Source organism: Rhinolophus hipposideros (assembly GCF_964194185.1).
Source record: "Rhinolophus hipposideros genome assembly, chromosome: 5".
Classification (NCBI taxonomy): Eukaryota; Metazoa; Chordata; class Mammalia; order Chiroptera; family Rhinolophidae; genus Rhinolophus; species Rhinolophus hipposideros.
This window is the reverse complement of record NC_138051.1, coordinates 30,721,495-30,736,454: the sequence shown is the minus strand read 5'-3', so window position 1 is coordinate 30,736,454 and position 14,960 is coordinate 30,721,495. Positions and strand designations below refer to the sequence as shown.

The 14,960-nt window shown below is 44.7% G+C and overlaps 1 protein-coding gene across 3 annotated transcripts in view; it reads right to left on the bottom strand.

Moving 5' to 3' along the window:
- The window catches only part of TEP1 (telomerase associated protein 1), a 36,469-nt gene extending 28,715 nt beyond the window's left edge, over window positions 1–7,754 (bottom strand). For all 3 annotated transcript variants that reach the window (XR_013993459.1, XM_081050149.1, XM_081050150.1), the window contains exons 1-7: window positions 7,663–7,754; window positions 4,114–4,883; window positions 2,822–3,004; window positions 2,381–2,515; window positions 1,468–1,629; window positions 905–1,066; window positions 519–596 (exon numbers count right to left, since the gene is read on the bottom strand). Coding sequence is in view for 2 of the 3 variants with exons in the window: in XM_081050149.1 (XP_080906275.1) it covers window positions 519–596; window positions 905–1,066; window positions 1,468–1,629; window positions 2,381–2,515; window positions 2,822–3,004; window positions 4,114–4,860 (1,467 nt within the window). In the remaining variant the exon portion in view is untranslated. The remainder of the gene's footprint in view (window positions 1–518; window positions 597–904; window positions 1,067–1,467; window positions 1,630–2,380; window positions 2,516–2,821; window positions 3,005–4,113; window positions 4,884–7,662) is intronic.
- Between the last annotated feature and the right edge of the window lie 7,206 nt (window positions 7,755–14,960).

Here is a 14,960-nt window from a genome sequence, read left to right as displayed (position 1 = left end):
CCAATGAAGTAGGTACTGGTATTATCCTCATTTTATATCTGAGGAAACTGAGGCAAGATAGAATCAATCATTTGGCCAAAGTTACATAGCCCCCAAGTGCTGGTGGCAGTGGGATTCAAACCCAAATGATCTGAATGCAGATTCTATGCTCTTAACCACCAACTGCAATGCCTTATTTGTCATTAATGCAAAAACAACTTGTTACATTTGTTTTTAAAACTTCCTATGGAAGGTAGATATTTCATGTCTAACTCATTTATCCAGCTGGACACGCCATCTGTCAGTAAAGCATAATACCAAGGAGAGTGAAATAGAAAAGAAAAAAAAAAGGAGCCTTTCCCAGTGTTCTCAAAACCTGACTCCATAATCACAGCTGAGATTCCCTAGAGGGGAAATTGGCATGTGTCTCCCACACTCACTGTTAGTAATATTTCTAAACCAAATGGAATTCCATTTCTAAGTATCAGTTGAGAAAAAATCGTACATGCAAGTATAGAACCCCAGAACAAGGCACTCACCTTCTCCTGTTCATCTTTAAGATGTTGAAGGCACTTTGGCAAATATCGCTGTATCTCAGAAAATGGACGCTTCGTCCTCTGTAGGGACAAGAGAAGCAGTTCCAAAAAGGGAAAAGAGGTTGTCCCTGAGAGATCCATTTCAATAGCCCCAAAGGCCCATCTCTACCAAAAAGGAAGACAGACAGGAAAGAGGCACCCCTGCCCTCTCTGCTCCCTGAGCAATATCTGGCTCCTTTGTATTTTTCTGACTCCTTTTTTTCCTGGTAGTAGACACATGCCAGACGTTTGGTGTGGGATACCCCAGCATCAGCATGTTCCTGTGTCCCACCCTTTCCAGAGAAAAGGGACCTGGGCTGTGAACGATCAGGGTTGAGGCAGGGACTGACTGGAGGGTGAGGAAACCGGCGGAGGCGGCTCTTGGCCCGGTGCTTCCGAGGGTTGTACTTGGCCAGCTGGTACTCATCAAACTGGGCAAATTTGTCCATCATAGCAGCACGCAGGCAGGCAGGCAGGGGTACCAGCTTGTTCTCCTCTCTTTCAGCCAGGCTCTGTCAGAGAGACAGAAGAGACCACCAGGAGAGAAATCCAAACGAATGCTCCAAAACAAAACAAGACCCTTCATGGGGTTAAATGAGAGCATAGAATAGGAGGCGAGTTCCCAGCCCCAGCTCTAAAATGATAGTTTCTGCGGTACCAGGTTAGTCATTTGCTTCACTATAAATACGAGGTACAGAATAAGACCGATTTTTCTCAAACTGTGGTCCAGCCCTTCTCAATCGTATTCTCCCCTTTGGGCAACCCAGCCTGGTACAGGGAGATGCCGTCCTGTCTGGGCACCAAGGATGAGGACAGCTGAGGGGAACCAAACTTAGAATTTCCTCCAGGGATGCAGTGAGCAAAGGAGAGGGAACCAAGTGAGGGCCAAAGCCCAGAGAAGTGGGTGCCATACCTGGTAGAACTCAGCTACCTGGATCCAGTCAGAAGGTAGCTGAACAATGGCACAGAAATATCGTCGCAGGTGGGGACGGCAGACTGGCAAGAAGGCAGCAATGGCCAAGACCTGGTTGGCTACATCCCGGACATTCAGCTGCTGCCTGGCATACAGAGATGCCTAGGGCACAAGGTGGGGAGCGTTGGCATCTCAGCCGCTTCTCCCAGAGCTTCACGCCCTAAACTAACTTCTTATCTAACCCACCTGCATAAAACCTTTCCTGAGCCCTCCATATTGACTGTAAACTATAAAGTCTAAGCCTCTTGGCTTTGCATTCTAAGTCCTCCATAATCTAGCCCGTATCCATCTTTGCACCATGTCTTCTCCTGAGTCTACTGATCACCTCCCAAGTCAACCAGGCCCACTCCTCTTTGGAAGACCTTCCTACCACCAACATCTATCAAGACAGACCCAGGGTTCAAAGTGCTAATTAAACCTGCCATCTTTCAAAGCCTCATAGAAAACATTTTTCCCCTCTTCTTTGCTTCCGAAACATTCACTACCTACTACACCATTTGCATTTACATAATACTTGGGAGTGTTTTGCTGAATTAACAATACCATAAGCTCCTTTAAGAGCCACATGATGTTTCATTCTCTGTGGGTATGACGCTCAAGGCCTAGCATTGTATACTTAGCTGTGCACTTGCTAAACAAGCAAACCTTGGTATACTCCTTCCAAATCCCACCTTCCCCACTCCTCAAAGGGAGCAGGGACCAGGCCACAGACTCACCTGGACACCCTACTCCCTTCCTAACTGAAGCTCCTTCTACCTGCAGCATGAATCTAGTCACCATCCCCTCACATACCATAAGCACATTCCCTAGCTCCCAGCTTCCCACTCCCATCCCCTCCTTCATGCCACAATACCTTGAGGATAAACTCAGGCTCCAAGGGACCAAGTTCATTACAGACTTCCAGGAGGGAAGTCTTGGTAGGGTCGGCTGCATCTTTCATGTTTACCTTTGATGCCACAGTAGAGCACAGCAAGCTCATTAGAGCCATCTAGGAATTGGGAAAGAGAGGGAAGGAAGGAGAAAAGAGCTAATAAGGACCAACTTCAGCATCTACTCAGGCCAACTTACAAAATCAAGGACAGAGAGAATGGACCCCCAATTCAGGAAGATGTTTGTCTAACTGAGAGGTTGGAAAAGGGCACTAGGAAGTGAGAAATAAGAGCTGGGTAATGCCCCTTCCTTCCCCTTCTGTCTGGGAGGGGATCTGGCTCAGCCTTTGGGCACCACTCCTCCCCCACCACCCGACACCCTTCCCTCCACCACCATCACCTCTCCCCCACTCTGGAACTTTTACCTTCTTTTCCTGAAGGACCTGGTCAGTGAGCTCAGGACAAGATTCAGAGTCCCCATGGGTGAGCTTCAGGGCCAGCTCCTCCTCCACCTCCTCCTCTCCCAAGCTTAGACTATAAAAAGGCATCTGAACCGCTGCCCATTCCTTCTCTTCTGGCTTTTTCTTTTCTGAAGAGGACTGGTGACCCTGGGGATAGTGGCAGTTATTAATCACAGCATGCGCCTACAGCCCCTCAAATACAGACAGATCTGAAGGCAGCTCCCAGGTGGAGGAAGAGTCCACATCTGTCTTCTAGCACCTAAATTCCTTTCCCTTCACACCCAGTACTCATCTATCCTGTCTGACGTAGGGGTCTTACCGTCACACACATCATCTTTCCCGACACAACCTTTGCTCAGATGCCTCATGATCTTCCCCTTGCTTTTCATCTCTTTATTGACGTCACAGCCTAGGAGCCTGGGGCCCCCCATAACACACTTCCTATGATACTATTAAAATACTCTGGAGTCAGAAGAAAAAGGACGACATCCCAGGTGAATCCCCCAGCAACCTTGGGCTGCTTACCTCTGAACCTCATTCCCTACCACCCACCTGATGGGGCCGTTAGAAGACTAAATGGGATAGTGCATGTATGAGTCTTAGCAAATTGCAAAGCCCTAATAAATGTAAGATGGCAGTAGCTGTAATCCTGACAACGACCCTGTGAGGTAGACTTTCACTGACCTCCTTTCAAATGTGAGGAAATTAAAGCTTCATAAGTTTAAGACTCTTGCCCAAAGTTGTATGGCTTGTAATTGGCAGAGACAGTACAAGGCTCAGATTAACCTTTACTTCAGTCCAAATCCCGAGGTGTGTTTGTCTACAACTCTGACCTGTATACTACATGTGCTCATATATGTGCGTATAAGGACATGTGTGTATAAGGACGTGTTTGTACGAGAACATACGGGAGAGTGGGCCAGGGTACAGCAGATGTGTCTCCTGCCTGATGTAAGATCTCAAAGTACTTGATTAACTTTGCTACTGCAATAGCCTGCTGGCTTTCCTCCTGCAGAGGCTTTCTAAGGACAGGGCTTAATTTTGCTCTATTGTCCAGAACCTCTGAATTAGATATGCAATAAGAATAATGTGCTGATGAAGATAGCCCTGAAGTAAAGGGCACCTCGGGAAGAGGATCTGAGGAGAGAAGGTACAAGACACAGAGCAGCACAGAGAGACGCTATGGCACTGAAAGTTAGGGACTAGAGCATCCAACAGACATGACTGGAGTCAAGACAAGTGCCTGGAGCTATTACCAAAGCTGTTTCCTGAGCTTTCTCTGTAGCAGAGGTGGGTTTCAGGGCCCTGGGGCAGGTCAGAAGGCCTAGTCCCTCAGAGAGGCTCTGAGCCCTCCAGGTTGGCGGCTCAGAGAACAGGTAGTTGCTGGTGTTCAGGCTGCACAGATCGGCTTGCACCAGGTGAGGTAACTGGAGACACTGGAGCAAGGGACTAGCAGACACAGTGCTCTTTAGAACGGGGAGTGTGGCCAGGCACCGGTTCTCCAAGGAGAGGATGTCCAGGTGGGCAGACGCGTGCCCATGTGGTTTCTCCATGGTCTTCAGGTCAGGAAGTGTGGCCAGGCACCAGTTCTCCAAGGAGAGAATGTCCGGGTGGGCAGATGCATGCCCATGTAGTTTCTCCACGGTCTTCAGGTCAGGAAGTGTGGCCAGGCACCGGTTCTCCAAGGAGAGGATGTCCAGGTGAGCAGACGCATGCCCATGTGGTTTCTCCATGGTCTTCAGGTCAGGAAGTGTGGCCAGGCACCGGTTCTCCAAGGAGAGAATGTCCGGGTGGGCAGACGCATGCCCATGTGGTTTCTCCATGGTCTTTAGGTCAGGAAGTGTGGCCAGGCACCGGTTCTCCAAGGAGAGAATGTCCAGGTGAGCAGACGCATGCCCATGTGGTTTCTCCATGGTCTTCAGGTCAGGAAGTGTGGCCAGGCACCGGTTCTCCAAGGAGAGAATGTCCGGGTGGGCAGACACACGTCCATGGAGTTTTTCCATGGCTGGAGCCCAACCAATATATCCTAGAAGGAGAGAAAGACAGATGATGAGCACTTGGCTGCACTGGGAGCGCATTTACACAGGGAGTATATCTTTCCCAGAGCCCTCCTGGTAATGCCCGTGACCTGCAGGCAGAGAACCAGTGTTTCTTTTTCCAAGATTAGGTTCATTATAAGGATGTATTCAGGGAGTGTTCCACAGAGAATACAGGGAGTATTCTAAAGGAGAGAGTAGGGAAAGATAAGGCAAAAGCTTAAGAGAAGTTAAAGAGGGGGGAGGGGAGAGGGAGGGACGGAGGAGGGAGGGAGGGAGAAAGGAAGGAAGGAAGGGTCTTCTCATGAAGGGGTAAAGGAGCCCCCCAGGACCACAGGTGTGATCCCAACTTAGTACAAGAGCCTCACTTGTAACCTAGACTCTGGATTCTTAGCTCCAGAGAAACAAACATTTTGATCAAGCTGTCTACATTCACCACCTCAACTTCCTTGCCTCCTACTCACTCTTCAACCAACCAAATGGGATTCTGTGCCCACTATTCCTCCAAGGCTGTCCTCTTAGATCACTAATGGAATTCTTACTTCTACAAAAAGAGAAATGCCTGGGCCCTTATCATACTTCATCTCTCAAGCAGAATATGATATTGTTGATCATGCTCTCACTGAAATTCTTTTCCTTTGGCTTCCATGGTGCTACGCCCCTGGATTTCCTCTTACAGTTCTGACCACACCTTCTTGATGGTTCCTTCTCTGCCATTCTTTGAATATTAATGCTCCTTAAGAGTTCTCTTCTAATCATTCTACATACCTTCCAGCATAGTCTCACCTATTCTGCAGCTCTAAATAACATTTCTATGCTGGCAACTCACAAATTTATTGCTTGACGTAGATCTTGTCTGAACTTCATACTCATTTATCCATTTGCCTGTTGGACATCTCCATTTAGATGATTCAAAGGTACACAAAACTCCCAAATGTCTCATCTTTCTCCCACTCCTACATCTTCCCCAAATCCATCCCTCCTCTTTTGCCCCCTCTACTTATAGGGATTTGAAGTGAAATAGATTTGAGTTCAAATCGTTGGGACCCTGAATCCACTTGGGACCTGGGGCTAGTTACTTAAACTCTCTGTGCCTCAGTTTCCTCATCTACAAAACTGAAATAAATGTCTTCCCCCCCCAGAGTTGTTATAGGAATAAATGAAGAAAAAATATATTAAGCACTTAGAGCAGTGCATGGAGCTTAGTAACTGTCCAATAAACGGAATCTATTGTTAGTTGTTATCACCCAGTAAAGGACAAATCCAATTGACAGTGTCTCTCTAATCTATCCAATTCTCTCCATTCTGCTTGCCATCACCTTTGTTGAACCCCTCCAATCCATATGGCATGCAGTATGTAGATCTATCTAAAGGAGCTCTCCAATACATACCCCAGCCACCAATTGCTATACCATGTTTATCATGATAAAAATTTTCTTGTTTGCTTATTTGCCGACCTGTTCACTGTTTCTCCTTACTAAAACAGAACTACTTGTGGGTTGGGGCTCCTTTGTCTTGTTTGCCTCTGTATGCTCAGCACCATACACATAACCTGGCTTCTGATCATCTCCCAGCCTCACCTACTGCCACTCCATCTAAATCTAAGCTTCAACTGGGCTGGCCCGGTGGCTCAGGCAGTTGGAGCTCCGTTCTTCTAACTCCAAAAGCTGCCGGTTCAATTCCCACATGGGCCAGTGGGCTCTCAACCACAAGGTTGCCAGTTCAATTCTACCAAGGGATGGTGGGCTGCGCCCTCTGCAACTAAAAAACCGCAACTGGACCTGGAGCTGAGCTGCGCCCTCCACAACTAAGATTGAAGAACAACAACTTGGAGCTGATGGGCCCTGGAGAAACACACTGTTCCCCAATATTCCCCAGTAAAATTAAAAAAGAGAACAAACAAACAAAAGAATGATGGCCTCTGTACACTTTTTTCATGTCTTTGCACTATATAAGCCACCAGAGGAAAGAGTGGGGAATCTCAGAATTAACTCAAGATTTTTTTTTAAATCTCAGAACAAAAATTAAGTTAACAGAAAAATACAGTTAAATATTTTTTTGCACTCTGGAGTTTGTGAAGGGAGATTCACCTGCAAACTACAAATGAAAAGTCCCCACCCCACATCCCTAGTTCCATTCTCCAGGGATAACCACTGCTAACAGTTTTACATGAACAGTTTCAGACGCTTTCTATGCATGTACAAATATATGTATATGTCTCTTCCACCACCACCCTTTTTTGTCTTCGCTTTACATGAAGAGGGTCATATTTTAGACACTGCTCTGCACTTAGTATATCTTGAAGACCTTGCCACATTGACACATTAATACCCACCTCACTTTTAAGTTGGCTGTATGATACTCTATTGTGTTTAAGCACAACTGGGGTTTCCATGACTACAAACAGTGCTCAGAGCACCGTTTGTGGCAGCTACTCTCTCCTACGGAGCACACAGACCAGGGAAGTGAGAGACTCATTTTCTCTCACTTGGTCTCTTCCTTCCTCTTCCGTGTCCTTCCATGCCCTGCCCCCTCCTTCTCCGCTGGCTTTCTCATCTGCCCTGCTCACTTTTCCTTCCACGCGCGCGCACACACACACACACACACACACACACACACACACACACCTCCAGGAGCTACAGGCAGGAGCCGGGCTGACAGACCCCACCGGCATTCGCCCCACCTGAGTGTAGGCCGCGCTCGGCCCTTCCCACCGGCTCCCGGCTGCCGAGCCCAGGGCCCCAGACCCCGGGCCAGGGATGCTCCTACCTGCGCTCGGACCCTCCCCGGGGCTGTAGAAGAGGGTTGTCTGACGCGGCGCTTCTCGGTTCTCCTCGGCAGGAAGCAGGAGGCGGGCTCTGGCTCCGCTGCTGGGAAGAGTGGGAGCGGGAGGAGGAGCCGGGCAGGGCGTGGGGAGGACTGTTCACCCGCGGAGACGCGGGGTGGGCCCGACAGCTACTGGAAGGCTGTCGGCGGGGAGGGCAGGTGCTGGGCTGGTGATGCGAAGGCCGAGGATACTGTAGCCTTTTCTGGGGCCTGAGTTTGGTACTCCTTGATTTTTCTCAACCTGGTTTTCCTTTCTCCTGCCCCTCAGGCTTCCCCCTCTACCAAAGTCCCCTTTTTACTAAATTTCCTCTCCTTTCTCCTGTTACATCTTGGAACACAGGTTCTTGAAAAGGATTTTAGCGTGTTCGCTGCTTATCTGAACACCTTTTTCCTAGTGTCAAAGATATTGGACTCTTAATGCATCCTAAAGTTACTTTATGAAAATAGAATTAAAAGGAGACAGTCTAAAGTAATGGCCTGTAACTAGGTGTAGATATTGAATGATTAAGGCAGGGAGAACTGAGAGCAGCCCATACAACTTGTGGGGGAAATCCGTGGATTACAAAAAAAATCTGTTTGGAGCCATGCTGAATGGCTAAGGCGGAACTGTTTCCCAGAAGGTGGGACCAGGCTCAGGGAAGAGACTAGTGACCTTTAGGATAGTAATGCTAGTGCTATTTCATAAAAGAGCAGGGTCAAAGAGATAGTAGAAGAAATATGTTTACCTTGTATAAAACAGATTATCTGTCTTCTGGAAAATATCCAGATAAACCACCTCTGCCTTGAAATACAGAAAAATCTCCCAACTGACAAGATATTTACAAACTCCAAATTCAGCCTTTCTTTCCCAGGAACAGTGCTAAATGCATATTGCCAATGTTTGTTTCTTTGAGTACTACTTTTCTAAACTAGCCACTCTCGAGTTTAAGAAATTTTTCTTCAGGTTACTGTCTGTTTAAACCAGGGAGTTTTGCCAAACAAATAACTACCAGAGCTGAGGAGGCATCCTGTTCCCCACTGGGATAACTCTCATGGAGTTATCTTATTTTTCTCATTTCTAAGTTCTTAAAGGATGACTCACTTTCTCCTCTATATACAGCCTACACCTCTAATTGTTGATCAGTGACATGGAGCTGCATTGTCCAACTGATGAGTTCAGTGTTCCGACTGATTCCTTTCTGGGGGCAAAGGAGTGCCATCCGCTCCGCCCTTAGAAGCTTCTCTTAAGGGCCTTACCAGCTATTAAAATTGCTCACCTCTTCTGATCAGTTTCATTGCACACTTCTTGTCCTCCCCCACTTTGATTCAACAAGCATTTGCTCAGCCCCTATCAAGTGTGAAAGATAGTGTGTAAAATATATAAAACATGCCTTCTTCTGAAGGCTTCTTGTCACGAAGGAGACAGACATATGCAGAAGTTACAAAAATGCAAGGTGGCTTATGAGAAGTGCTATGTCCCACTAAGGAATAAACTACAGGGTTATGTGAGGGAGGGACCTTGAGCAGCTTCCTGGAGGGGACAGACTTTGAACTGGGAAGGGCAGACTTCTGATAAGAAATGGAGAAGGGAGTGAGAGTCTGGGGAATATAAAGACAATTGGTTCCACCAGATTTTTTTCCCCTTTGAATAATTATCTTTAGATTCACAGCTTGTGTTTCTGTTCAGTCTAACCACTGCCAACTTCAAAGCATCACACAAGTTATGATATACAGGCAAGCACTTACTTGGTGGCACCTGACATCCCAGAAAAGCCCTTCTGGGCCATCTGAAAGCCTCAGAAGCCAATCAGCAGGTTATGTGAGCTTCAGGGCCTTCTCCCTTCTGATTCCTCTGACTCAGAACACCCCCACATTTGGTCTCTGGTCTGTTGACATTCACTAACATCTTTCTTCAAGCTATGTTTCCCACTGGGAGCCATCCTGCCCTGACTAGTCTCCCTTACCAGTAATGATAGATTGAAGTGAGCCACAAATTCTTTTCTTCTACTCCCATTGAAGAGTTGACCCATTGAAGAGTGGGGTCTGATTTCTCATTTCTTGAGTCTGTACTGACTTAGTGACTTGCTTGACCGGTATATGTGGCAGAAGTGACATTCTGGAGCTTCCGAGGCAAGGTCAAAGAACCTTGCACCTTCCACTCAGGACTCTAGACTATTCCCTCTCGGATCCCTGAACTGTCAAGTCCAATTAACCTACCCTTAGACTGCCATGCTGAAGAGGCCATGTATAGGTGTTGCACGTAACCATCTCAGCTGAGCTCGGCTTTCCAGCCAACCTCACTAGGGCACCAGATATGTGAACAAAGCTGTATTGGGCCCTCCAGACCAGCCCATCTACCAGTTGAATACAACCAAGTAATTTCCATCAATAAATATGGAACAGAAGAATCATCTAGCTGAATCCTGCCTATATTTAAGTGAAACCAATGACACATAAGATCATGAGAAATATAGTAAAATGGTTGTTATTTGAAGTCACTAGGTTTGGGGCCATTTTGTTAAGCAGCATTAGAAGACTGGAACACCAAATCTGCAATGTTTAAGGCTAGTTTACATCAGATTACATTGTTGTCATCCTACTCTCCTTAAACCTTCTAAATCACCCAATTCCTAACATGATGTAACTGTGCAATAGTTTCATGTAGTAGAATTGCTCATCTTGGGAAGTAGGTTGCTAAGATAGATGCCAACCCCTGTGGCATACGTATCTGCCTGGACAAGGAGACTCAAATCCATGGGATTGGTTACACTCCCTCATTCATTCAACAAATATTTATTAATTGGTATCATCAAATTAATCAACATCCAAACCAACCCCTGGGTTGTATGCAGTGAAGTCACATTTCCCTAATAGTTGCACAGCCCCAGGTTAGGGTCAACAAGTACAAAGAAACACTGTAGTGACCTATAAAATTCAGCACTCCCTCCCATCCTTCGGCACTGGTATCTGGTCTTTGTAATCAGAGAAATGGCCCTGTTCCTCAGCCTACAGAGGTATTGGGAAGAGGCCTTGACACAAGACAATGAACAGATTTAATATTTTGTTCTCATATATTCTTCTGTTTTGCATAAAAATTTAACATCAACTTCCATTCCCCATTGGGATATTTGTTAAAAGTATTAGCACTTAATAACCACTGCTGTCTAAAATTCAGTCAACAGGTAATTTTAGCACTTGCTCTTTGCATATTAGCAAACACATGTTTGAACAGACAAAGTGGTCAGAGGCCATTTTGGATGGCAACATTCTAGATTAGTAGCCACAATAGAAATTTACCCAAATGAACTACAGAAATCACTATAGACAGGCGCTCTAACCAACCTAATTATCAGAGTCCTAGCCTCTGAGCTCTCTTTCTAGGTATGCTCTGGAGGCTGCTGTGAGACCTGCTGGACCTGGGCATTTAGATGATGAGGGGCTGACATTGTAACTTTAGTTTTTGGTAAATCCATAAAGTGCAGGTTCTCTATAGCGAAGGGACTAGAACACATATTACAATCAGATAATCCCTTAGCACTGCTTCTTGTGAGGGCCTGGCAAGAGGAGTTCCATGCTATGGACTAGTGATTCTAGAGGCTCTAGAGGCCTGAACAATTCTGCCCATAGTTTTCTAGCCCCATTTTAGCAGATGGAGACAAATGGTTATCACTTCCCTAACTGCTCATTCACTTCTCACCAGACAGTTAGTCCAAAGGATTCAAATGACATACTCTTTCAATGTGTTCAGGCAAAAAGCTGCCAGGGCAATAGTTCATTTTAGGCCAACAGGTGGCTTTCTGCAGACAATCATGCTGAAAAAAATGTCAAAGGGACTAGCTCTGTCTCTGACCAGGTTCAAAAGCTGGTCAGAGACAGAGCTAGTCTCTTGATTCCCAGTCCAGTGCTTGGCCATAGTAGTGCCTTCTCCCTTTGACAGTTTTTTTCAGCATGACTGCCTGCAGAAGGCCACCTATTAAATGAACTATTGCCCTGGCGGCTTTTTTCATGAACACATAAAAAGAGTATATCAGCAGTTCACAAGTGTTGGAAGATAGGGCCTGCCTGAGGAGTACAGACTCATATCAAAAAAGTAATCATATTAAAAACATGATCAGATACCTGATCTCACATAGAATTTGAGTGCTGCCTCTGGGTGGAGAGGGCATTTCGAAGTAAACTTTGTATGTCAAAATAGTGGATTTAGGGAAACATTTTAATTACTTGTAGGAATAATGAAACAAAATATGGGGATTAGGATAGTCCCAGGAGAATTGGAATACTTGGCTACCATGTGAGTAATCCAAGAGGGGGTGGAGATGGTATAATATAGCATGATAATTAAACATACACTCTGGAGTCCAAGAGATCTGTGTTTAACTCCTGCTCTGCTATTGATGAGCTGTGTAAAGCTAAGCTGCAGAAGAAAATAAGGTAGGTAATCTCCTAACCCTAAACAGAACAAGAGACTGGTCCTGAGTCTGCAGTAAAATCCAGTGGTGCTGGAATGGTAAAGGTCCTTCATTTGAAAAGTTTCATCTTGTGTATCATACTCATAACAATCCCTCATTCAACACACCCTAATAAATGAAACAAACTATTGAAAGTGAGAACACTTTACTCTGGCTGAGTTTCTTTGAAATTCACAGCTAGAATGTTATAAAAGTTGGGGGTTAGACTCCTCAAAACCATGTCTCTAAGCTTCCAATGCCATTTATAGCCTTCAATTTTTCCCACTTGTATGAGTTTCATGAATAAAGCCTGCCCCTCCATGGAGGTGGAGATACACTGGAGAGGTGGCATAAAAAGAAAGCTGGCTCTGAAGTCTTTCTACTTAAATTTAAATACATGCTCAACATTTACAAACTGTGTGACCTTACGTGAGTAAATTTACTCCTCGAAACTTCAGTTTTCTTATCTGTAAATTGTGGATAAAATAGCACCCTCTTTTTATAGGTTGTATAGGCATTTAAATGAGATCATGTATACAAAACAATTAGCATATAGCCTGGCACATAGCAAGCACTGAAACAATGTTAGCTATAATCTAAAGCAAGCAGCTCTTATTCTGTTAAGAGACAGTTCGCTTTCATCAGTAATGATTTGCTTAAAAAGTATGCACTGGGGTTCAGATTGCAATTTGCTTGAAAAGTATGCACTATGGTAATGAGTCAAGCTGATATATAGTTAGAAGAACTTTAGCCCCTTAAATGCTTTGGTGGTAGCTGGAGTCCAAATGAACCCACATCCCTATGTCAGGAGCAATATGAGGCTGCAGTAGATGGAGATAAACTTGTAACCCTCTGCATGGCCCTCATCGTCTCAGGAGCCTGTCGCTACAGCACACTGGCCACCTTGTTTGGCATCATCTAGCTCACTGATCTAAAGGATGTGGCTTGAGAACTTGATTTACAGACTACCAGGGCACCATTTTCCAAATGTGCCTAGAGGTACTTAAGACTATCCCAAGCTCTGGGGCTCAAACCTATAATAATACTATGACGTGCATAGTACCAGTATTATCCCTAGTTTATGGATTAAGATACTGGCATCAAAGTGATTAAGACTTTTCTCATCATTACCAAAACAGCAATTGTTTTGGGGCTTGAACCCAAGTTACTGATTCTAATTTAGTACACTTTCAACCTATATATATTTTTTTCATTATTCTAATCAGAAATGCAGATTGTTATATCTTATATGCATATATGAGGTCTGACAATTAAATTCACAAATGCATCCTAGAAAAAGTGCTACTTACCTCACTGTTGAATATCACTACAGTCACTTTCAAAGTACTCCCCTTGGGAAGCTATGCACCAACGCCAGCGCCTAGTCCATCCTTCAAAGCAATTTCGGAACTCTTTTTCTGGAATGGCCATCAGAGTTGTTGTCGTAATATCCTTAATGTTCTGAAAGTCATCAAAATGTCTTTCTTTAAATGTTTTCTTTATCTTTGGGTAAAGAAAGAAGTCACTGGGGGCCAGATCAGGTGAGTAGGGAGGGTGTTCCAATACAGTTATTTGTTTACTAGCTAAAAACTCCCTCACAGACAGTGCTGTGTGAGCTGGTGCATTGTCGTGATGCAAGAGCCATGAATTGTTGGCAAAAAGTTCAGGTCATCCAACTTTCTCACGCAGCCTTTTTAGCACTTCCAAAGAGTAAACTTGGTTAACTGTTTGTCCGGTTGGTACAAATTCATAATGAATAATCCCTTTGATACCAAAAAAGGTTTGCAACATTGTTGCAACAAGTTCACAAGCTTAATTATCAGACCATATATATATATATACACACACACACATATATATATATACACATATACATATACATATATATATAAAATAGTAAAATAAGACTGGGTCTTACATTAATTTTTGCTCCAAAAGATGCATTAGAGCTGATTGTCTGGCTAGGTCTTATTTTCGGGGAAACATGGTATATATATCCAGGAGCTGTGATAAATTCACACTTGTCTACCTATGACCCCTTGATATCAAGAGTTAGCCAGGAGTTTAATGTAGTCTATGGCTCTGAAAGAGCAATTTTGACTGTCTTGCCTGTAGACCTAACTTGTGATGTTTCTCCCAGTCCGCCTCTTTGTTCTTGTGTACAACTATGTCACCTGGAAACTGCTCTCATGAAAACCTTCCTTTTCATTACTCAGACTGTGCCACATGCCTTGGCATCCTACACTCTATAAAGAAGGGTTTGAATTACATGATCTCTAAAATCTCTTCATTCTATGATTCTGTGCAGCTTTTTATTCTTTTGGTTGGACATTGTTGTTTCTACAGCCCAGACTCTGTCTGTCTGGATAAATAATGGTTGTTGGTTTTGCAGCTAATAGGGTGTTTTCATGTGACATTTTTATTCTCCTTTTTTTTTTTTTCCATTTTTAAACCTTGTCTCTTATCAGTTTTCCATGTGTCCAGGGCATAATATATATAGTGAATTTGATAGACAAAATATTGGGAGAACAGTTCAATTAGGTTTCTATTTCAATAGTTCAGAATTACATGATGAGTCAAGTAAATAAAAAAGATAAGGGCGGGGGAGGCACAGCTGAACGGCTCAGTTGGTTAGAGCGCAAGCTCTTAACAAGGTTGCCAGTTCAATTCCTACATGGAATGGTGGGCTGCGCCCCCTGCAACTAAAGATTGAAAATGGCGACTAGACTTGGAGATGAGCTGTGCCCTCCACAACTAGATTGAAGGACACAACTTGGAGCCGATGGGCCCAGGAAAAACACACTGTTCCTCAAT